At 40.0% G+C, this 22,474-nt stretch overlaps 1 protein-coding gene across 2 annotated transcripts in view; it reads right to left on the bottom strand.

Moving 5' to 3' along the window:
* Positions 1 to 22,474, bottom strand: part of LOC132394305 (kinesin heavy chain) — a 157,720-nt gene that overhangs the window by 5,693 nt on the left and 129,553 nt on the right. For both annotated transcript variants that reach the window (XM_059970277.1, XM_059970278.1), the window contains exons 18-25: positions 21,641 to 21,717; positions 19,130 to 19,239; positions 16,211 to 16,312; positions 15,355 to 15,415; positions 14,476 to 14,547; positions 12,509 to 12,613; positions 11,715 to 11,931; positions 8,761 to 8,878 (exon numbers count right to left, since the gene is read on the bottom strand). In XM_059970277.1, the coding sequence (XP_059826260.1) occupies positions 8,761 to 8,878; positions 11,715 to 11,931; positions 12,509 to 12,613; positions 14,476 to 14,547; positions 15,355 to 15,415; positions 16,211 to 16,312; positions 19,130 to 19,239; positions 21,641 to 21,717 (862 nt within the window). The remainder of the gene's footprint in view (positions 1 to 8,760; positions 8,879 to 11,714; positions 11,932 to 12,508; positions 12,614 to 14,475; positions 14,548 to 15,354; positions 15,416 to 16,210; positions 16,313 to 19,129; positions 19,240 to 21,640; positions 21,718 to 22,474) is intronic.

Raw genomic sequence — 22,474 nt, 5'->3', positions numbered from 1 at the left:
CTCTCTAACAGCTCTATACATTGTTGGATTATTTGACAGTCATTTACAATGTTCACAACTGAAAGCATCTTGATGTCATGCGCAAATTTGCTAATCCACACATCCATATTTTCATTTCAGTCGTAGGTAATGTGTATGCACTACCCCTCAGTATCCTATCCAACAACAAAAGGATCACTTGAGTATAATCATTTAAATTATCCCTACTTCCTTTCTTGAACAAAGGCACAATGTTACTAGTGAGAATACAAAGATCTTAGTCAAAGCCCCAGCAATCCCTTCACTTGCTACTTTCAGTATCCTGGGATACGTGGCATCAGGCTCTGGGGGCTTATCCACCTTAATGCTTTTCAGAAGACCCAGTACTACCTTCTCTTTAATCTCAAAATGGCATGGCACATTACCACAGCCACTCAGCCTTCACCGTCCTCCAATTCCTTCTCCTCCATAAACAGTAACATGAAGTACTCATTTAATAGCTCAGACACATGCTCTGATTTTAAGCACAAATTCAGTCCTTAATCCTTGAATGGACCCATTCTCTCCTTAGTTATCTTCCATTTTTTTAATAGAAGTATAAAATGCCTTGGAATTCTCTTTGATTCTTCTCACTAAAGACATTTCATGTCCCATTTTGGCCTTCCTGATCATCTGCTTTAGTATTTTCCTGCTGTCTTTATATTCCACAATTCTAAGCCTATCTATGCTTCCTTTTCCTTGCTGACCAAATGTAGGATCCTTCAGATCATCTAAGGTTTTTGCAACTTACCACAGCCATCCTTATTCCTTATTGGAATATGCTGATCCTGAATTCTGATCTACTGGCCTTAAGCTGACTCAGTTTAAGAAGCTCAGCACTACTTACCAGCAGGAAACAAAACAAAGAAAATTACTACCTTATTAATCAGAGTTTGTCTGGGAAACAATGACTGCAGTCAATACCCTGCAACTTCCCTTTTGGCTGCCTGTAGGACCTGGCATTTACGCAGTGTGAACTTAAGTCTCAAAGGTGCAAGATGCGGAAAAGTGTGCAAGGTCGAAACGAGGTGACAGGGCCCAGGCACGAGGACAGGGAATGAGCCACTGTTTTACCATAGCTACAGTGGACATAGAGGCAACTCAAAGTGGCAGAACCAAGGCAAGTCAGAGTCGAGAAGGCAGAGCCCAAGAGCGAAGAAAGAACTGAGGTTTGATCGACTTCAGCACTGGGCCATATTGTAAAGATTGGGTATGGGCCAAACTGAGGCAACGGGGCTGAGGCCTAGCAGCATATTGAAGCGGCCGGGCATGGGTCCAAGAATGAGGAACGGCCTGAGGTTTGCATGATTTAAGTGCCAGGCCAGATTAAAAAGGTCAGGAGGTCGGGGCTGGAGGTGAGAGTCAGGCTGGTTCAGCCTGTTGCTCTGCAAGGTTTACTCATCTCTGTGTTGAACTAAGATTGCAGTGATGACCGCAGTGGCTATGGACTCACTTTGAGAGTTCAGTTGCTTGCTTGCTTTTGTTGTTTGCATGATTTGGTTGTTTTTTCTGCACACTGGCTGTTTGACAGTGCTTTTTTTGAATGGGTTCTACTGGGTTTGTTTGTTTTGTGGCTGCCTGCAAGAAGACAAATCTCAAGATTGTATAAAGTATAGATACTTTGACAATGAATGCACTTTCACCTAAACAACTCCCACATGTCAGACTCGGACGTGTCTGACAGCAGCTGCTCCCATTCAATGCCCCTTTGCTCCTGTCTTATCCTGTCAGAATTCACCCTCCCCGGTTTTATCCCGATCACCTTAGAACATAGTGAGTTGAGGTGACTTTTCCCAAAATGTTCACCCATTGTCAGTTCCGTCACCCGGCTTGGCTTGTTTCCCAAATCCAGGTCCAGCAGGTTTTGCCCTCTAGTTAGACATGAGAACTTTCAGAAGTGCATGCCCAAGTAAGGGTCAAAGCTGTCACAACATTAGGCATTCTCAGCAGCTAGATTCACTTTTTCTACTTCCCAAATGGAAGCCAGTCAAAAATACTACCTGGATGAAGAATCCACAGTCTTCTCATTGGCCCTTTGACATATTTACTTTCTCCAAGTTGACCATTCTTGCTGCAGACTAGACAGGATAAAGTCTACCAACAACCCTGTCTTGTTACTCTTGGCCACTCTTCCACAATTGTGAAAGCAACCGTATTACAGACCATTTTTGCACGAAATCGTACAAGAGTTATGCCTTTATTATTGAGCACCATCTGTTGAGGGAATTACATCTCACACTTTGGCAACCAGGTAGCCTCAAGTACCTGAATCTAGAATGAATCAAATAGCTTTGATGACAGCAATCATGCACTGCCATTATGATTTATTTTCTGGGGAAAAAACCCTTGTTGTCAAGGTGGCTTGAATCAGTTTAAAGCTCAAAGAACATTTATTATCAAAGTTTGCAACCCATATACAACCTTGAGATTCATCTCCTTACAGGCAGCCACAAAACAAAGAACACATTTAAAAAAGGACCATCACGCATCCAATGTGCAGAGAGAGAAATAAACTGTGCAAACAATAAGAGCAAATAACATTCAGCTCTAAGGTAGATCTTGTTCTCAGGGAAAAATGCTGCTCTCACTGAACATACACAATAGCTGGCTGTGGGACCAAAGTCTAATTAAATCTCAGCAGTTCTCTTTTAGACAACGTACTTGGAGTAAAACATGAAAAGTTTCTGCAATCCAACACAATGATTTGAATTATACATTTATAAACACTGGCAGGCCATTTTGCAATATGGAACAATTCATGGGAAAATTATGCAGATAAAAGTTCAGAAAAGCCTGCTGCAGAGACAACAAAATGACATCACGTACAAAGTTTTCTGATCTCTTCAAGAATGAACTCTTTAAGAGTTGTAGGAATTACACCAATTTCAGTTTAAAGTTAATAAAATACGTCACTGTTGTTCACATCAAAGAACTTTGCATGTTGGTTTAGTTGTAAAATGGGAATGAATTCAATGGGGAATTGAAACGACCTCTAAATTATGTGGTAAGCTCAATGGCAGCTGAGCAATCAACTCCCACTGAAGGATTATCATAGCATCTATACAAACAAGTATGTTAAAGTTGGTGGGGTGGTGAGACCCTTGAGTTAATCAATGTTCAAAGTTAATTTATTAACAAAGTACATAGATGTCACTATATAGAATCAGAATCAGGTTTATGATCACTGGCATGTGTCGTGAAATTTGTTAACTTGGTAGCAGCAATTCAATGCAATACATAATACAGAAAAAAACTAAATCAATTACAGTATATCTATGTTGAATAGATTAAAACTCAATGCAAAAACAGAAATGATATACATTTTAAAAAGTGAGGTAGTGTCCAAGGGTTGAATGTCCATTTAGGAATCGGATGTCAGAGGGGAAGAAGCTGTTCCTGAATCACTGAGTGTGTGCCTTCAGGCTTCTGTGCCTCCTACCTGATGGTAACAGTGAGAAAGGGGCATGCCCTGGGTGCTGGAGGTCCTTAATAATGAACACTGCCTTTCTGAGACACTGCACAAAGTAAGATTAATTTTCTCATGGGCAATCACAGTAAACACAAAAGACAAAATAAAGTCCATGAAAAACCACATCCAAACTGCAAAAAAGATTCTGTGCAAATACAAAAAATAAGAGAAAAAATATATAATAATAAATAAAGGAGAAATAAATATTGAGAACATGAGATGATCCTAACCTAATCATGGGACAATTTATAATGACTAGTTAACCTACCCAGTACATCTTTGGACTGTGGGTGGAAATCGGAGCTCCTGGGAAAACCCATGCCTTCCGCAGGGTGTACTTACAGACTCTCCATAGGGAATGGTGCCGGAATTGAACTCCAAACTCTGAAACGCCCCGAGCTGTAATAGTGACACATTATCTGCCCTGATACTTGAATATTTGTATTTTGGAAGATGGCACCCCCCCCCCCCCACTCAGGTCATATCTTTCTGAAGATCCAGTAATGTTCATTCATTAACATCTCTTTTCACAGTGAGGTTTCCTGCTTCAATCCACTCTAAACCTCATCCAATATCTGAAACACAACTAGGCATATGGGGCAGACAAAATACTGAGTGATACAAGAGAACACCAGAGAAGTGCTTCTGGTCTGGGTGCCTTTCAAAATCAACCTCATAACGTTTTTATTTAGCGATACAGAGTGGAGTAGGCCCTTCCGGCCTTTTGTGCTGTGTCAGCCGGCAACACCTGGAAACTCCAATTTAACCCCAAGCTAATCTGAGGACAATTTCAATGACCAATTAGCCTATCCAGTACATCACTGGACTGTGGGATGAAACAAGAGCACCTGGAGAAAGATCAGAGGTGGAGAGGGTCAGTAACTGTAAAATCCTGGGTGTCACTATCTCAGAGGACCTGTCCTGGACCCATCATATAATGTAATTGCAAAGAAAGCACAACAGTGCCTCCACTTCCTTGGGAGTCTGCAGAGATTCGGCATGACATCAAAAACCTTGACAAACTTCTATAGATGTGTGGTGGAAAGTGTATTGATTGGCTGCATTACGGCCTGGTATGGGAACCACTGAGCAGAAAATCCTGCAAAAGGTTGTGGATTTGGTCCAGTATATAACAGGTAAAGCCCTCCCAAACACTGAGGACATCCACATGAAACGCTGTTGTAGGAAAGCAGCATCCATCATCAGGGACCCCCCAGCTCTCAAGCCATGCTCTCTTCTCACTGCTGCCATCAGGTACTACCTCATGGCCATCAGGCTCTTGAATAAAAGAGGATAACTACACCTATCTATTGAGATAGGTGACCAATGATCTCAATTTAAGGACTCATTACCTTGTTATTTCATGTTCTCATTACTTATTGCTATTCATTCATATTTGTACAGTTTGTTGTCTTCTATGTTCTTGTTCCTTCATTTATCCTGTTTAGTTATTATTCTATAGATTTGCTGAGACTGCCTGCAGAAAAAGAATCTCAGGGTTGGATGTGGTGACATGCATGTACTCTGATAATAAATTTTACTCTGCCTTCGATCTCCAAACTCCGACACCCCAAGCTGAAATGGTGTCGCATGAACATGGCACTGCGGTTTACAAACCCAAAAACACAAATATCACGCCTCCAAGGGTTTAGAACGCAGTTAGTAGGAAAAGTACCAAAAGTTTATGAAGCCATCTCATTTAAAGCTCTTTTCTATCAAATATTACTGCAGTTACAAGCAAAAAACATTCCCAAATCTGGAAATGATAAATTCAAATTTATTAAAAATCTGGGAGGGACATATGACAAAAAGACTGACACTACATTGTTACCTTTTTGTTTTTAGTGACAATTAAAAATAACATAGCTTTGTAAAAGTTTAGATTGCTTGGTTAGACTAATTCCAGGCAATTATACACTTGAGATACATTCTTTTCCAAGTTATTACATGCCACCTGGTGGTCATCATGGATATTACTTGAGATATGCCATGCAACAATCATAATCAGATTTACTATCCAATGACTTCGATTAGGTGAAATAGTTTTGCAGTATTTATTTAAAAATAAATGGATTATGAAAAAATGGATTACAAAGTAGACTGCTCAGAAATCTGATGGCAGCAGAGAAGAAGCCCTCGTTGAATCTGGTTCCTATACTGGATGCCGAGGACCGTTAGTGAGGAATCACCTCTTCAATGGTGGAGAGGGTTGTGCCCTTGATGAAGATGGCCAATCACAAGCAGCCTCCCTGCCAGGCTGTGATTCAATCAGTCAGAGTGCTCTCCGCTGTTACACCTCCGCCAGTTACAATGCGAGGCTGGGTCTGCCAAAGGAGTCTCTGCTGAAAGTTACGCATTTATAGACTGCTTGAATCAGATGCTTTTCCCACTCCCCTACTGCCTTTTTTTTTGCCCTAACTAGCTCCACAGCATTGTCTCATACTGCAACTTCCCCAATGAACTCTATACTATTGTGCAGAGTTCCCCACTGAACTCACACTACACTCTATCTTCCCTAATGAACTCAGCAGGCTGGTGTTGGGTGGTAGTGGGCAGCGGGGAGACAACCACCAAGTCCCCACTGCCTCTTGGACTTGGTGGTCGTCTCCCCACCATCCACTACTGTTGATCCATCGTGAAAGCGAGCTCCGATGGAAAACCTACAAGGCAGACTTTGATTTCTGAGTGAGTGTGTGTGTGTGTGTGTGTGTGTGTGTGTGATTGGAAGGAACAAGGTGCTGTAGATTTTTTTAGACATGTATTTTACCACAATCCTCAAGTGATGTCAATCCCTGGAAAAATTGCCAAAAGCATCAATAAAATGTGAAGAAAACTATGGGCTCGTGTGACAGCTCCACAGATAAGTGTAACTAATTCCCCATTCTATAATGGGAACCAATGCAGAGTTGTTTAGCTTTAGAAGATAGTGACTAGGAGGAATTTCAAGTCAGAAAGAATGTTAATATTTGGATTTCATTATCCCATCAGGTGCAGAGGCAACTGATTGACTATATTAAGGACTGATGTGAAAAGTTTTTGATCTATGGGATAGTTAAGGGTTATGTATAGTGTATTATTGAGTGTAAAGAAATGATAAAGCTCAGCTTTATTTATCACACATACATCAAACAGGCTGCATCACTGACTGGTATGGGGGTGGGGGGAGCTATTGCACAGGACCGAAAGAAACTAAATCTAGTTGGCTCCATCTTGGGTACTAGCCTACAAAGTACCCAGTACATCGTCAAGGAGCAGTGTCTCAGAAAGGCAGCATCGGTTACCAAGGACCTCCAGCACCCAGGGCATGCCCTTTTCTCCCTCGGAGGTACAGAAGTCTGAAGGCACACACTCAGCGATTCAGGAACAGCTTCTTCCCCTATGACATCTGATTCCTAAATGGACATTGAACACATGAACACTACCTCACTTTTTAACTATATATCATTTCTGCTTTTTGCATGATTTTTCATCTATTCCTTATTCATATACTGTAATTGATTTATTTTTTTTCTTCTTCTATATTATGTATTGCATTTGCTGCTGCTAAGTTAACAAATTTCACGACACATGCCGGTGATTCTGATCTGGAAAAAAAAGTACATGGATGGGAGGGGTATGGTGGGCAATGGTCTGGGAGCAGGTTGATGGGACTAGGCAGAGTAATAGTCTGACACAGACTGATGGGCCAAAGGGCTTCTTTCTGTGCTGTAGTGCTTTAAGACTCTATGTTGGGATCCCCACTCACTGCAGCCAGAAGGCTAGCAAGCCCTAAATATTTCCTCTTATTTGTCCATTGGGGACCTCTCCAATTTTTCTACGCCTTTCCATAGCAAGCCAGGCCCAGAATGTAGTAAGCAATGGACACACATTTTGAAGTTCAGTTAATTCAAATCAAATGAATCAGAACAATTGGTGGGCAAACTTGAGTAATGGAGAAGTTCACCAAACACAGCACGGGAAAGCTCACTCTTCAAAGGAGATTAGTTCTTTCTGAGCAACAAAAAATATCGGAAGATGGATTTATTGGTGAGCATCAAATCAATACTCTTCAGAGATGATCTGCCTGGGGCCAGTGATCGCATAACCAGGACTTGTGATATGCACCAGCTGCTCGTACGACCATCCACCACCTGCTCCCATGGCTTCAGTGACCCTGATCAGGAGGCAAAGCAGATGCTACACCTCACCCAAGGGCGTCCTGCAAGCCAGCAGAGGGAAGGAGCGCCTTACACCTTCTTTGGTAGAGGTACATCTCCACCCCACCACCCATTAGGTACTCATCTGTTCATATTGTCAGTAACAGTTTCTAATTTTATATAGGTAAGCAAAGAAATTAATCCCCCAGCACTATGCAATTCTCACATCTCTTTAGAAGAACATACTGCATGGCACTGGACAACAAAGATCTTGCTTCCCAAATACTTTTAGGTGTATCTTACGGATTTTGGGCTGCTGATCATGAAAATCATCATGAAATTTGCCCGTCATGTATCATTTTTTTTAAAATTGCCTATATTTAATATTTCAATTCACAATTCAAGTCAGAATAACTGATGCCAAGATTAAGGAAGGTATTTTGTTGGTTCACAAATCAAACAGGTCATCAATGACAAGCAATTCAAAGAACTTCCAGTGGCACTGGAGAAAAACACGTGGAAGGCACCCAAGGATGTTGCTGAAAATTTTCTTGACAACTACAGAGCACCAAACTACATGCAACTGGTTGGCAACATGCTTCAAGCATACAAAACCATGAAGTGCAGCATGTCACTAAAGATTCATTTTCTGCATTCCTATTTAAACCACTTCCCCGCACATCTTGGCGCTGTTAGTGACAAGCATGGTGAAAGGTTTCACCAGGACATTGCAGTCATGGAGAAATGGTATCAGGAGAATTGGAATCCATCAATGCTGGCTGATTATTGTTGGACACTTAAGCAAGAAGCCTCAGACATTGAGTACAAATGAAAATCATCAACAAAACATTTTCAGCTTAATTGAACTAGTCCAAAGCATCAACGCCACTTTGCAATTCAACATATTATATTCAATAAAAGTTAATATCCTGTTTCTCCCAATTCCTACATGATACAAGGAGTCTGAAATTATATTTTGAGTTCAGCTTCAAGCGGTCTGTCATAAACAAATAAAAATTCTGAGGAAGAAAATTTTTGAAGAAAAATTGGTGTCTAGTGTTATTAAAACCCCACACAAGGTTTAATTCAATCGATAGATTTATATCATCTATTTTGAATAGGCTGTCTGCTACTTACTACTTGTCCTTGTTCTGATAGTAACTAGGGTTTGAGGTCACAGCTACTCCACCACCACGGATAGCATGAAAGGCTGTTGGAGAGGATGCAGGGTAATGGCCAGGACGAATAGGTTTTGCTGAAATGAAACAAGATGATAAATGTCAAATAAATAATTGTAACTAAATTATTTCACCCACAAACCCTCTTCTATCCATTACGGAGGCCCCCACCCATGTTTGCTGAGTAAAAGGAATTGAGCACCAGTGATACCCAAGTTCCCTCTCAATAATATGTTTTTGTTTACTTTTTTTAAAAAAACTATTTTCATGTTTTGATCGAGGTGCTTTGGCGTGGAACTGGCACTGCATGCTGTGGCCTGCAGCTATTGATGCAAAGCTGGACTGACTGATTTGGTGGGTGTGGCTCCTGGGCCATTTCAGGGACTCTGTGGTTTGATGTTTAATGTTCTGTGTGTTATTTGCTCACTTTTTGATCGATCTGTTTTTTTTTGCACATTGGGTGTTTGATGGTCTTTGCTGTGTGGGGATTTTTCTTTAAACGGGCTCTATGTTGTTTCTTTATTTCGTGCTGCCTACAGGAAGAGGAATCTCAGGGTTGTGTACTGAAAACATACTTTGATAATAAATGTACTTTGAAACTTTGTAAGTAAAATAAGGTATTCTGCACCAGTCATTTCCTGGCTGGCATTTTATGCCAGACATTTTTTTCCCTCTCAAGATGATTCAAATGAAACAAACTTGACTAGAATATCACAGAAGAAAAACTAATTATCAACAGCTAGATAAAAACTTTACTGGAGGTTTACAAGATTCTAAAGGGTAACTGTGCTTTTCCTAATTGGGAGAATGGATACCTGCCATTGGATCAAAGCCCCATCGATTCCTGCTAATGGATCACCTTTCAACCACAATCCCCATTCAGGTGTATTCCGATAACGAGGTATGATACATGGCCTTTTATCTAACATGATCTGTATACAGACAAATGTACACCAAGTCTTACACATGCAAAGCTTTGCGAGCTAGAATCCATTTTAGCTTAAACACAAGAGATTCTGCAGATGCTGAACATCCAAAGCAACACACACAAAATGCTGGAGGAACTCAGCACATCAGGCGCATCTATGGAAATGATTAAACGGCCGACATTTCAGGCTGAGACCCTTCATCAGGACTGAGAAGCAAGGGGGAAGAAACCAGAACAAGAATGTGGGGGGAAGGGAGGAGAAGGTGATAGGTGATGCCGGACAGATGGGAGAGGGGTGAAGTAAGAATCAGGGAGGTGATAAGTGGAAAAGGCAAAGGGCTGGAGAAGGAATCTAATAGGAGAGGAGAATGGATCATGGGAAAAAGTGAAGGAGGAGGGACACCAGGGGGAGGTGATAGGCAGGTGAGGAGAAGAGGCAGGTGGCCAGAGTGGGGAAATGAAGAAGAGGGATGGATGGAGGGAGGGGAAAAATTACCAGGTTGGAGGCTACCTAGACGGAATGTGAGGATTTTTTAAAATTTACTTTTCAGTTGCTTCCAACCTGCGAGTGGACTTATCATGGTAGAAGGTTTTTGCAGATGAAGCTCAAATCTTATTTTGAAAGGACATTTTATTTTGCTTGCTTTAAACCTTTCAAGTGGACTCCTAAAATTGATGAAGTTAGTCTCTTCCGCAATGTTACTCCTTTGTTCCCCCTCCATAACTACATCCCAACATCAAACGTGTTAGAACCATATCTTATCTCCATGTAAATTATTCTAATGTCAAGGATGATGCCATTTAGTAGGACTGCTACTAACAGATTAGTTAGTGAAGGCACTTTGGCATTATATTCATATTGTGCTTCTTTTGAAAAGATTTGCTGGCAATCTTTGCTATAATAAATCCTCCAACTCAATGGTCCAAGTTCATAGCTCCTTGGAAGTGGGTACCCAGGTTGATAAGGTGGTTAAGGCGGCTAATGGAATGTTCGCTTTTATTAGTCGAGGCACTGAGCTCAAAAGTCAAGAGGTTATGTTGCAACTTTATAAAGCCCTGGTTAGGCCACATCCGGAGCACTGGGTACAGTTATGGTCACACCACGATAGGAAGGGTGTTGAGGCTTTGGAGAGGGTGCAGAAGAGGTTACCGGGATCCTGTCTGGTTTAGAAGGTGTGTGCTATCATCAGAGGCTGGACAAACTTGGGTTGTTTTCTCTCAGTGGTGGAAGCTGAGGGGAGACCTGATAGGGTTTATAAGTTTGGGTGTAGGCCTCTGTTAGTCTCGATAAACCATAGATTTGCGCCTTGGAAAGTTTCCAGGGTGCAAGCCTGGGCCAGGTTTTTTTTAAATGGAGGACCAGCAGTTGCCCAAGCTGCGTCTCCCCTCTCCACGCCACCAATGTTGTCCAAGGGAAGGGCATTAGGACCCATACAGCTTGGCACTGGAGTCGTCGCAGAGCAATGTGTGGTTAAGTGCCTTGCTCAAGTACACAAATGTAGCCTCAGCCAAGGCTCAAACTAATGATCTTCAGGTCACTAGCCGAACGTCTTAACCACTTGGCCACGTACCAACACTTTATAAGTTTATGAGAGACACAGATAGAGTAGACAGGGAGTATCTGTTTCCTAGGGTAAAAATGTCTAACACCAGACATTAAAGGTGTGAGGGGGTAGGTTTAAAGGGGGGTGTGAGGAGCAAGTATTTTACTCAAGAGAGTGGTGGATGCCTGCAATGAATTGCCTGGTATGGGGGTACAGGCAAGTTGATTAGAAGCTCTTAAGAGAGAGGCATAGGACTGTGAGGAAGATGGAGGGATATGGACATCATGTAGGCAGGAGGGATCAGTTTCTGGGGCTTTTAAATTTATTTTTTAGCTGGTTCGGTACAACACTGTGAGCTGAAGGGCCTGTTCCTATGCTGTACCGGTCTGTTAGAAACAAAATGCAAATCACAGATGGCATGACTACTACAAATCCTCTCACCAATCTGAGCTGAATGCGCCCGCCTGGCCATGTTTTTGGCCCGTACTGCTTCCTTGATTCGGTCGACCTCCTGATGGTAACGCTTGCGTTCCCTCATCGCGCTCTCCTTGGCTTCCTTCAATGCACTCTCCAGTGCCTTAACTCTCTCAGCTGTAGCCCGAAGTCGTTTTTCCAGCTTAGGAAGCTCACAACGAAGATCTGCATTGTCACGTACCAGCTAGAAGACAAACAGGACAAAGTGGGATGGCAATGGATTCCAGGATGGCTACAGTCAATCTCAACTCTAGCAGTCAGTAGAAAATGACCACAGGCAGAGCAACCTGATAGTGTATTTCTGTTCTTACATTCATTTCTAGTCAATGGAAATAAAGTAGAAATAGAAATTAAGATTGTTCACACAAGAGATGCTGCAAATACTGAAAATCTTGAGCAACGCACACAAAAACTGGGGAAACTCAGCAAGTCAAGCAGCATCTGTGGAAATGAATAAACAGTTGACATTTCAGGCTGAGCTCTTTCTTCGGGGCTGGAAAGGAAGGGGGAAGACGCCAGAATAAAAAGATTGGGGGGAGGGAAAGGAGGATAGCTAGAAGGTGATTGATGAAGCCAGGAAGGTAGGAAAGATAAAGGGCTGGAGAAGAAGGAATTCGATAGGAGAGGAGAGTGGACCATGGGAGAAAGGGAAGGAGGATGGACATTGGGGGGAGATGATAGGCAAGTGGGGAGATGCAAAAGGCCAGAGAGGGGGGAATAGAAGAAGAGGGGAGGGGGAGGGAACAAAATCATCCTCATACCTGTTTGTGAACCTTTGTAAGCTGCTCCAGGTTGTTCTCAAGAAAGGATATTTTCTGTTTCTGTGCAGCACTCCCCCCTCCATCATCTGAGTCCAGTTCAGTGCTCTGAGGAAACGCAAAGCAAAACCCGTCAGTCTGCAGTAGCTGCAAACCATGCAGCTGGAAGGAAACAATCAAGAATGATCGCTTCAACCTTCCGGCCCAGCTTTACTACTGAGGTTTCACTTAGAAAATCACCTATTGTGAGAGCACTTATAGTATCATTAGAGGAAGATGTGGCCCTAAAAATTTACAGAATAATTTCTATCAAACTGAACTCTAATGACATTCATTTGGTCAATATTACATGGCCAAGAGGGGCTATGGAACACCGAACATCATAGCTCAAAAAGAGCTGCTGATTATTTAGATGAGAGTATTCATCTACAGTCCATCTCTGTTCACCTTGTTTATAGAATCAAAGGGGAAACCAGAGGGTAGCATGATTTTATTCTAGTTTGCATGTTTTAAATACAAAGCCCAAGGGGTAAGTGCAGTCGAATACTACAGTTTGTGCTCTAAAATCAGTTTTTGAAATTCATTTCAGCTGGAATTTTCTACCTGATGGAATTGTACAGTATAGAGTTGGTCATCTGGCCCTTTGAGACAGATTCTAGAGGAACTAATCCAATGAGTCTTCCACATAGCTCCAAAATGCTTTTCCTTTTAAGCTATAACGCAATGTTAGAATGGCTATCTTCCTTTGGAAAATTACCAGCGCGCCTATTTCCATGTTCCTTATAGCAAATGGATTACCAATCCTAACAACTGGCTGAGTTTAATAAACTATTTTCCAATTACTGCAGATAAATAACCAACAGTCTGAAATCTTTACTGATCAAACTCAGCTTGGCTCCATGTACATCAAAACCTTGGCATAACACAGATGAAAGTGACTTGTGTGTTATCAATACAAGAAAACAAAGCAGCAGCAAGTTTTAATCTTAAATATAATTAAGAGTTGAGAGGTATACATAAATGTTTGTTGGGGATAACACTCACAGAAACCAGGCTAAGTTTGCAGTTCGATAAGCTTACCACAATCTGAAGCATTGGCTCCACTGCAAAAGGCATGTACCTCGATTTTGTTTAGTTATCACAGGGTGACACCCAGTGTGGTATTAGGTTCCCTGAATGTATCCAGTAGGGTATTTAAAAGGACAGCTCTCAGAAGTTGATGACCAATGACAGATTATCTAACTTGCCATATCTGAGAATATTCAGTACTTATATAAAAAAAAGCAATACTGCATTTTGTTTTTGATTTAAAAACACTTTCCTGCAGGAATTGAAATGCTTCCACGACTCCATGGGAATCCAAGACTGCCACTGATACAATCTTCGTTCCCATCAAGCACTCTATTCCCTTCTCCTTAGATTCACAAGAAGCCACTTCCATGCAGTGGAAGTGATCCAACACTAAACCATTACTGAGTTTAATCGAATTATTCTGCTGTGATCATAGACCAACTGCCGTCAAGTTTTAGGCCCCCAAATTCCGGTCCAAGTTGCCACCTTACTCCCCAGCCCACAAACTATCACTTTACAAGATACCATGCACTTGCTTAGATGATTGATAGATAACTTATTACCAATAATTATTAATACTCCGTAATAATTAAACATACAAATTACAACAAAACCAGAATGTGTTGTTTCTGAATGTTTCAGCTTAAACTTAAGGAGAATAAACTTGGTTTATTAAAGGTAACCTTTACCAACAAGTCCAAAACTAACTTGTACAGAATGACATATATTAAATCAATCCAAGTCGTCAAGTCACTTTTATTGTCATTTCGACCATAAATGCTGGAACAGTATATGTAAAAATGAGACGACGTTTTCTCAGGACCATGGTGTTACACGACACAGTACAAAAACTAGACTGAACTACGTAAAAAAAACACAGAAAACATTAGTCAACTTACTTTCTTGACCCTAGTGGTGAGGTCCTGAACAAAAAGTTTTCGGAGGTTGTGGAGTGTTTGGAGTTCTTTTGCCTTTTCAAATAAAGCAGACGGTGTTAAGAGAATATAAGTTTTAACTGAACTTGTTCTTTCAATCATTAGTCATGCACGTGTACAAATATTAAAAAATTCAAGGACATAAATGCCAGCTAGAACAAAGACTTGCAAATACAGCTAAATAATGGAAAGCTGCATTATTTAATTTGGGTGGAGTGGGGAGGGGAAAAAATAAAAGATTCACGGTTTGACTCTAGCCATATCCAAGAAAAACATCCATTTGTTTAAAAAAAAGTTGCAAATATAATATACAATGGAGCAAACAGCATTTGCGGAGCAGAACAGGATCTTGGTCTGTTGTATTGAAAATTTATACCCCACCCCACCCCACTTCTGCTATTCAAAGAAATTTAGTAAGTGAATGGTCAGCTGTTGGGAAGATATAACTGATTATCACCAATGAACACTTCCCATCTCAAGGCACCCACTTTCCAGTACTGTGAAGTACTCAATGTTTCAAATTATTAACAGATTGCATTGCAGTTAAACTGGTTAGAGTGGACAAATGCACCATTATGCAATTAAAATTGCACGCTTTCTCTCAAAAAAAATGCTAACAATGATTTCATACTGTGCTGTATTCTGTGTACAAGCTGGGAACTGTGGATGTAAAATTGGGAAAGTTTAAGTGGAAAGAGTTTTTACACATATGACATGCACATGGTGTCGTCTTTATTCTATAGAAACATGGTCTTAAAACTTTAGTTACATAATTGGGGAGGGGGCTAGTTTGTTCTGAGGTGAGTCCATTAAAATTCCAATACGTTTCACAATGAAACTTACAACTGTCTCCTCCAGCCCCTTGAGGTCCTGTTTTGCTTGCTCTCTTTTGTCATTAAGAAGTCTAAAAGCAGGACATAAAAGTTATTTGGAGTCAGATTTCATTTGAGATTGACAGCCTATTAAGAAAATAACTTCATGCATCCATGTCTTACGATTTACCAAGATAGAGGTAAACAGATCATGTTACAAGACATCAGTCTTCAAGTAACAAAAAGCCAAATAATTTACAAAAGTCCTTTAACCATCATGCTATTACTGTAGGCAGACTGATGAGGGCATCACCAGTCAGCCCCTGAGCAAACAAGAAGTCCAATACAAACCGCACACAACAGATACAAGAATTGCTATCGCAAAAAGATGTAGAGACAATCACGCATCACAACTAGAACAGAAAAGGGAATGAGAAGACCAGAACTAGGATGTTTTGCCTGGACAACATGAATTATTTTTTGATGGAAGAAATGACCCAAGGACCAAATTTGGAATTCTGTTTAAATAAACAAAAGGTTCCTCCAAGATGCTCACGATGTCCCAAGCATGCCCGAGATGCAGGTTAGATCATACATTGCACACAGAACTAACACCTTTACACATTTTCCCTCCCTCTACCTTTGAACCACTTCTTAGGAAATTGCTCCTCTCCAAGCAAGATACTAAAGAACGGTTCTGTACCGAGAGCTGGCAACACACAAGCCAGCGTGGATAATAATGACTGTTAGTCATAACAGCAAGAGCCCCAGACCAACTTCTGGGTAACTTTGCATCAAGTGGAAAATGCAGGTTACGCAATGAATCAGTAACCAGTAAATAAGAGTTCTACGGTGTGAAAAGGGATCTTGTCAAAAAAAAGTCTTACACAAGTTTCTGCAGCTCTGCACTTTTTTCCTGCTCTTCCATTTTTAACTTTTCAAAATCAGAGTTCAATTTTTCTTGCTCCAGCATCAGCTTTTGGTTCAAACTGTGAGATTTAAAGAATATAAACATTGTTAGATTTGCCTAGAATTCTTTGGGTATTTTACTATTGTATAATTGTTTAGTACTTTTTAAAACAGAAGCAACTTCAGGGTCCTGTCAAGGTCACTAAAGCCAATATTTTCAAAATAATTATGCTATAGATCCATTCAAATCAATTGAACTTCTTCCCCACAAACGTTTCTTGTGTAGCAGAAATGTATTGAAGTACAATCCCACAATATGGTTACAGAATAAGAACAAGAAATCCTCGCTTTCCAGGATTAATGATTAATTCTGCAGAAAAGGTATCATCCTAACAATGATCGCAGTAATGAAAGTAATCACAATCATCATTCAGATGAAGACGTTTGTGAAAAACACTAGTTTCAACTAAAATAATTCATACTTCTCAAAACCCTATGGCCATTCTTATACTGAGAGAGCAAACAGTCTTGTCATCAATAGGGACAAGTCAATGATGAGTCCTATGATGGTATCTTTGTCTGTTTGGTTTAATGCAATGCCCTACAAGTGTTAAAACACCATCCACTGAAACAATCAATTAAAGGTCAATGATAGAAATTCTGCCTCTCAGGCAGGAGGTTGAAAGCTCACAGCCCTTTCCAGAGAGTTGAACGTAAAGGCTTAGAAACTCTAGAGCACCCTAAAAGTGTGGTTGACGGACATTGCACCAGAGGTAAAAATGCCTCCTTCTGCAAGCAACCAGTTATTTATTGATTAAAAGTGTGCCACTTAGTTTATTGGTCCCAAGCTGGGATCAGACAAGTGTGAAGAAGCCTCTGGCTACTACCCAGTCAGGCCTATGCCGTCTTAGAGAGACTGCATTCAGGGCAAGAACACTTGGAGCCTTTTGCTACCGTATGGATGGAATGGAAAGAGAAAAAAGAAACATCTTGCCTCCGAGACAAATGACCAATTTTCTTTTATATGATAACTGAGAACTTAGTTTAACATGCAAGACTTCACTAACCTTCCCTGGTAGTGAATAAAATACTTATATCCTCTTTCACTAAACATCACTGATGAGGCCCACAACTTTGGTTTGTTAGGCCATGCCAATACTGAAAAATGATACAAGATTGTGAGGAAAAAGTGTTGGCTGCTGAGATAGAGACCATAAACACAAGAGGTTCTGCAGACTCTGGAAATCTGGAGCAACCCACACAAAATGCTGGAGGAGCTCAGGTCAGGGAGCACATATGGAAATGAATAAACAGTCGGCATTTCGGGCCGAGACCTTTCTTCAGGATGGGAAAGGAAAGGAAAGAAACAGGATTAGTTAGAAGGTGATACATGAAGCCAGGTGGGTGGGAAAGGTAAAGAACTGGAAAAGGAGTAAGCTGATAGGAGAGCAAAGTGGACGATAGGAGAAAGGGAAGGAGGAGGGGATCCAGGAGAAGATGACAGGCAGGTGAGGAGGACCAATGAGAAGCCAGAGTGCAAAACGGAAGAGGGTAAGGGGAAGGAGAAAAGGCAATAATGAACTTTAGATAAACATTTAACGGAGACCAACAAATAGACTGTGAAGGAACTCAGCAATCAGACTTCATCAGTTTCAACCTCGACTCTCTATTTCCCTCCACAGATGCTGTCTGACCTGACAAATTCCTCCAGCTTCTTGTTTCTTGCTTCAGATTCTAGTATCTACAGTCTCATGCTGTCATAGAACAATGCAGAAACAGACCCTTCAGCCCATCTAGTCTGTGCTGAACTATTATCTCCTCATTTAACAGAGAGCATTCTGTTGGTCCAGAAAGACTTTAGCCTCAATACCTCCTTGTGCAATAGACTGGCTGCATCACAGCCTGGAATGGAAACACCAATGCCCTTGTATGGAAAATCCTACATAAAGTAGAGCACCAGGCCCAGTCCATCACAAGTAAAGCCCTTCCAAAACTGAGCACATCTGCATGAAATGCTGTTGCAGGAAAGCAGCGTCCATCATCAGGGACACAAACCACCAGGACATGTTCTCTTCTCACTGCTGCCATCAGGATCCATAAGTAATCTCTTCCTTTTTAAATGAAGGATCAGAATTGAAATCATGGAAATGATTCCAATAATTTGCTCATCAACCAAGTTAAACCAACTGACCTTGTAATCAATTCACCTTTTTCAGCAACTGTTAATGTTAGCTATTATCCCTTCAACAGCTATTACCTCTCAACCATCAGGCACTTGAACCAAAGGGGATAATTTCTCTCAGCTTCACTTGTTCCATCATCAAAATGTTCTGACAACCTATAGACTCACTTTCAAGGACTCTTCATCTCATGTTCGTGATATTTATTACTCGTTTCTTTTTTTTTGTATTTGCACAGTTTGCTGTCTAATGCACAAGTTGCCCATGTTGGATGGTCTTTCATTGATTCTGTTATCGTTAATATTCTATAGATTTGTTGAGTATGCCCACAAGAAAATGAATCTCGGGGTTGTATGTGGTGACATACAGTATATATACCGATAATAAAATTTACTTTAAACTTTGATAGGTGGAAAAAGGTCAGGAGAAGGAATCTGATAGGAGGGGAGAGTGGGCCATGGGAGAAAGGGGCCCTCTCTTCTTGTTAGATGAGGTTAAATGTTTTATTTCCTCATCTTTCTTCCTTGATTAGATAGATTATTTCTTTTCAACACTACCCACAGTTAAAATGCAAAAGGTTATTTGTGGCTAAACTGAAGAAGCAGCTGTACTTTCTGAAAGCACTTCGATATCAATGAAGATTTGATGATGGAGATGCTTTCTAAATAGGTAGCTTAATACGTCACACTCTCGTTCTGAAGTCTAATCAGTACTCACTCTCTCAGTTCATCGATGATTTTTTGCTTTTCATCAATTTCATCCCTCAGGCGAGCCAGCTGTTTCTGGTGGGCCTCTCGATGGGTTTCCATTTGCTGCTCCAGGGTTTTCTATGTGAAGACACCAAATAATTCAGAGCTCAATGAATTCCTGCCAGCTACTTATGCATGGATGCTTGGTTCCCTACATACTCACAACACTCTTAGTGAATCTTGTGGGTTTGCTTGGAAGATTACTTTTGGAAGGCCTAACGTTATTTGTTTATTTATTGAGATACAGCACTGAATAGGCCCTTCGACACACATGGCCCAGCAATCCACGATTAGCCCCAGCCTAATCACAGGCCAATTTACAATAACCAATTAGCCTACTAACCGGTACATCTTTGGCTGGCAGGAAGTAACTGGAGCACCTGGAGAAAACCAAACATTTCACAGAGAGGATGTACGGACTCCTTAGAGAGGACGTCAGAACTGAACACCGAACTCTGATCCCTTGAGCTGCAGCAGCATCACGCTGATCCTCAGAAACAACATGCGTGCAGGGATTTCCTACCTCACTTGTGATGGCAACACTGACAATTTTGAAGCCCAGTACATCAGAGTTATTACACAACCCTCCATTTGTTAACCATGTAAATTGCTGAGAAATACTTCATTCTGCTGAAAGGGTCCTTCTTAAAGGCTTAACAATGAAAATGATTGTGAACCACCCTCATTACCAAACATAAGATGTGTTTGGTGGCAAAAGTATAGAAGCTTTCCCTGAATTCACTCCTGAAAGGCCAAGTTATAATTTGTGGGCTAACACACCCTTGTCGCAGTCTCTCCATCAAGCAGAGATGATTACCATACAAATAAGCTCTTATTAAGAAGATCAACTGAGATGGCTGCCACCAAAAAAAAGACATCATTCTTTACTCTTGAGAGTCAAAATTAAGATGTCCACAAAATGACTTCAGTATGAAAGCAAGAGCTATTTTTTTTTCCTGGAAGATGCAGATATTATATGCTTTACAGATAGTGGAGGCTGCTAGGCTAAAACATACAATAGAGGAGAAGGCATCATTTTAACCAAGTAACAGATTCCTTTATCAGTTAATATTAGAGGTCAGTAACAACTTCATGCATTGTCGGGAAGGGTTACTAAGCACACACAGCTAAGTTTTTCCTTTACTTGCTTCCAATTTCATAAGGAGCCTCAAGGTTAAAACATTTGATTGATTTATGGAATAAGATAAATGTTGATGATGAGACAAAAAAATCTTTATTAGCAAAGAGATCTTTAATTCAAAATAGACTTATTCCTTTCACAATGGACAATCAACTTTTATATAATTGGATTCAAAAAGGGATTAGATATATAGGGAATTGTTTTGAAGGAGGTATATTAATGTCATTTGATCAATTAAAGAATAAATATAAAGTATCAAATTTATTTTGTTACTTTCAATTAAGGGCTTATTTAAGAGAAAAATTAGGTCAAACAATGTTATTGCCGAAACCTAATGAAATAGAAATTTTAATTCAAAAAGGAAATATTAAAAAAATTATATCTTGTATGTATAATTTGATTCAAAAACAGGCAATTAAACAAGGAATCCATAAGTCAAGACAAAAATGGGAAAGTGATTTGAATATTAAAATTGAAGAAACAAATTGGTCAAGACTATGTCTTGATAGTATGACAAATACAATAAATGTTCGGTTAAGATTAGTGCAGTATAATTTTCTACATCAATTATATATTACACCACAAAAAATAAATAAATTAAATCCAAACTTATCGGATCAGTGTTTCCGATGTAACCAGGAAACTGGTACTTTTTTACATTCTACATGGTCTTGTTCTAAAATTCAACCTTTTTGGACAAATTTAAGACTCTTACTGGAACAAATTACAGGAACACAATTTCCTCATAATCCAATATTATTCTTATTAGGTGATATTGAAGGGATAAAACCAAAACTCAAACTAAATAAATACCAGAAAGAATTTATAAAAATTGCACTGGCAGTAGCCAAAAAAGCTATTGCAGTTACTTGGAAATCGGATACATATTTAAGTATGGACTCTTGGAAGAAATAAATCTATGGTTGTATTCCATTAGAAAAAATTACTTATAATTTAAGAGATAAATATGAAACATTTCTGAAAATTTGGAGCCCTTATTTACAAAAGACAGGATTAAATCTATAGATGCTCTGAAGATGAAACAATTGGTCATTTGGGGAAAGAAATAAATATACATATTAAAGTTTTTACGAATTCCATGGAGCATGTGGAGATCTTCCAACAACCAGGCAATCTTTCTTTCTTTCTTTTTCTCTTTCTCTTTTTTTTTCTATAGGGCAGTTAGGGGGGGGGAGGGGTTAAGGGGAGGGGGGAAGGGTTATATACATTTTTTTCATACTTCATTTTGTAACTTCTTAAAAATGCAATAAAAAAAGTTTTCAAAAAAAAAAAGGAGCCTCAAGACATCTTTGTCAATTCAGGAAGTCAATGCCTTACCTTCATTTCATTGGCATCTTGAAGCAGAGTCTGATGTTCTTTTTCTTTATCCTGAAAGGACACTTCGTGCATCTTTTCTATTAAACAATTTCAAAAGACAATTAACTATACAAATGCTTAATAGCTTTGAAGATTGTGTGCAATATCATTTTAAACTATTGGCTGCAACAAAGGAAAATTTACAAGAAACTATTTCCACATTTATGATTTTAACTAATCTTTAAAAATGTTATGCAAGACAGATTAACTCTGCTGAGATAATTAAATCCAGCATATCATAATAAAGCTGATATAAGATATAGGAGCAGAATTAGGCCATTCAGTCCATCCAGTCTGCTCCAATATTCCATCATTTATTATTCTTCTCAACCCCATTCTCCTGCTCTCTCCTCATAACCTTTAACACCTTTACTAATCAAACATCTATCAACCTTTGCTTTAAATATACCCAATGACTTGGTCTCCATAGCCATCCATGGCAATGAATTCTGCAAATTCACCATCCTCTGGCTAAAGAAATTCCTCCTCATCTCTGTTCTAAATGGACGTCTCTCTAGTCTGAGGCTGTGCCCTCTGGTCCTAAACTCCCCCGTTATAGGAAACATCCTCTCCACATCCCCTAAGTTAAGCCTTTCAACATTTGATAGGTTTGAATGAGATCCCAAATCCCCCACCCCCATTCTTCTAAATAATGTCAAACTCAGTGTGAATGAGTTTACTTGATTAGGGCTACATTTTAACTAAGGTAGGGATAAATATCAAGTTTATATAGGACAGAACTTTAAAAAATGCAGATGTTGGAAACTGGAAACGGAGAATGCTAAATACTCAACA

The sequence above is a fragment of the Hypanus sabinus genome, chromosome 5 (assembly GCF_030144855.1).
Source record: "Hypanus sabinus isolate sHypSab1 chromosome 5, sHypSab1.hap1, whole genome shotgun sequence".
NCBI classification, from domain to species: Eukaryota; Metazoa; Chordata; class Chondrichthyes; order Myliobatiformes; family Dasyatidae; genus Hypanus; species Hypanus sabinus.
Note: the sequence above shows the minus strand (reverse complement) of the source record. Positions and strands in the feature narration are given on the sequence as shown.